The 1,712-nt window shown below is 41.8% G+C and overlaps 1 protein-coding gene across 1 annotated transcript in view; it reads right to left on the reverse strand.

Annotated features, from left to right (window-relative positions):
* prkar1ab (protein kinase, cAMP-dependent, regulatory, type I, alpha (tissue specific extinguisher 1) b) overlaps positions 1-1,712 on the reverse strand; it is a 10,770-nt gene that overhangs the window by 7,537 nt on the left and 1,521 nt on the right. The window contains exon 2 of the mRNA XM_032502817.1: positions 1,139-1,354. Within this exon, the coding sequence (XP_032358708.1) occupies positions 1,139-1,312 (174 nt within the window). The 5' untranslated portion in view covers positions 1,313-1,354. The remainder of the gene's footprint in view (positions 1-1,138; positions 1,355-1,712) is intronic.

Raw genomic sequence — 1,712 nt, forward strand, 5'->3', positions numbered from 1 at the left:
GGGACATGGAAGTAGGTCTTTTGTAGATTATGGTGAAGTAGTGTGTGTTGTAGCAGTGTTTTGCCATTGAGAACGAGCTAAAATGGCATGCTACGGTTAGCCACCTCGTCTCGGCTAGTTACGACAGAAACCTGTTTCTCACTCAAAACAGCATGGAGGGTTTTTATGCGCGTGGAAGCACCAGAGACACAAAATAACACCCCAAATCCCAGAAAAACTGATGTTTTCATAATATGGGCACTTTAAAACCAGTAATGAACCTCAGAGATCCACAGTATATAGTGTCCAGTGCATGTAAACTCTGAGACAAAGCGTGCATGTATAAATTATCAACATAGTCAAGTATAGACACAAAAAAAAGGGGGGCAGCAGCCAGCCTTTTTCTAGATTTGAACAAAAGACAGGATTTGATCTTGAAATAAAACCCTAGTTTAAGTTTCAATCTTTTTGCTAGCTGCTGAATATGAAGGGTAAAAGAAAGATATTCCTATATTAAAATACGAAGATATCTGTACTTGGAAACAAGGTAGGATTGGAGGCAGATTTGATTTCAATCTGGTTGATTCAGCAGATAAAATACATGAACACCTGGAGCCCAAATGTTATATGTATTAACACTAGACTTAAAATCATATTATTATCCAAATAGAAAGTTACATGTTAGTATGAGTCTCCACCTAACTCCTGGTAAATCGTATTAAACTAAGCCTATTCAAAGATAATTCTTGTTTAGTTTGTTATAGGTCATTGTCCGTTTTTAAGTGTCAGAATCTTAATAAGCACACAGTTTTGTACTATGCATGTGTCCGTGTTGCACTCATTAAGATCTCATCTGTTTCTATGGTTTATTAGAAGAGTTAACCAGCCCAAGATATGTATACGCTACCAGTTTCTGAGCCTCAAGTGAATCATTGGCCCTGTGCCACGCATGCGTGACTTTAGGAGAGGGGACAGAGGCTGCTGGTCTGTGGATGAAATTTTGGATGCTTTCTACCTGGCCTGCCCAGGTAGAAAGCATCCAAAATTTGTGGCAAAGTAGAACCTATGTATGGGAGACCATGTAAAGCTCATTTTCCACTGAATAATGTTTTGCTTTCCACCCACTAGCCAATAAGATAACACACAAACACACACACACCTTCTCCAGCCTCTCGAAGTACTCTCTGAGAAAGGCCATGGGCCTGTCCGGCCTGGAAGTGCACAGCTGGACAATGCAGTCCTTCAGCAGCTGTTGAATGTTGTGTTTCTGCACGTACTGCTCACACTCCCTCAGGCTCCGCTCCTCCTCGCTGCTCGTACTTCCAGATGCCATGACGACAACCACAACCCTGCTCTGTGACCTTTAACCTTTGTACTGGAGAGAGTAGAGAGTAACAGGAAAAGGAGCATGGTTACAGATCATCGCTGTACAACATGGATTCACTGGATTACCAGAGAGCAACACTGCGTAGGGCTGACTGTGTGTCGTGATGATGAGGATTGGACAAAGAGAAAACGTGAGAATGTGAGAAAAATAGAACCAGAGTGAGAAGGCACTGAGAGATTGGGTGTTGTTTTGGCACTAAGAAGCCTGAGTGCTTCTTAGTGTCAGGAGTGAAAACTGGTCATATGATGTGACCACACATATCTGATCACAAACAACAAACTAGGCACAGGCACACTGTCCTAGGTTTATTTGGTAAAAACAATCTCCCTTTTTACCAGCCTAAAAA

This window comes from Etheostoma spectabile, chromosome 21 (genome assembly GCF_008692095.1).
Source record: "Etheostoma spectabile isolate EspeVRDwgs_2016 chromosome 21, UIUC_Espe_1.0, whole genome shotgun sequence".
Lineage (NCBI taxonomy): Eukaryota > Metazoa > Chordata > Actinopteri > Perciformes > Percidae > Etheostoma > Etheostoma spectabile.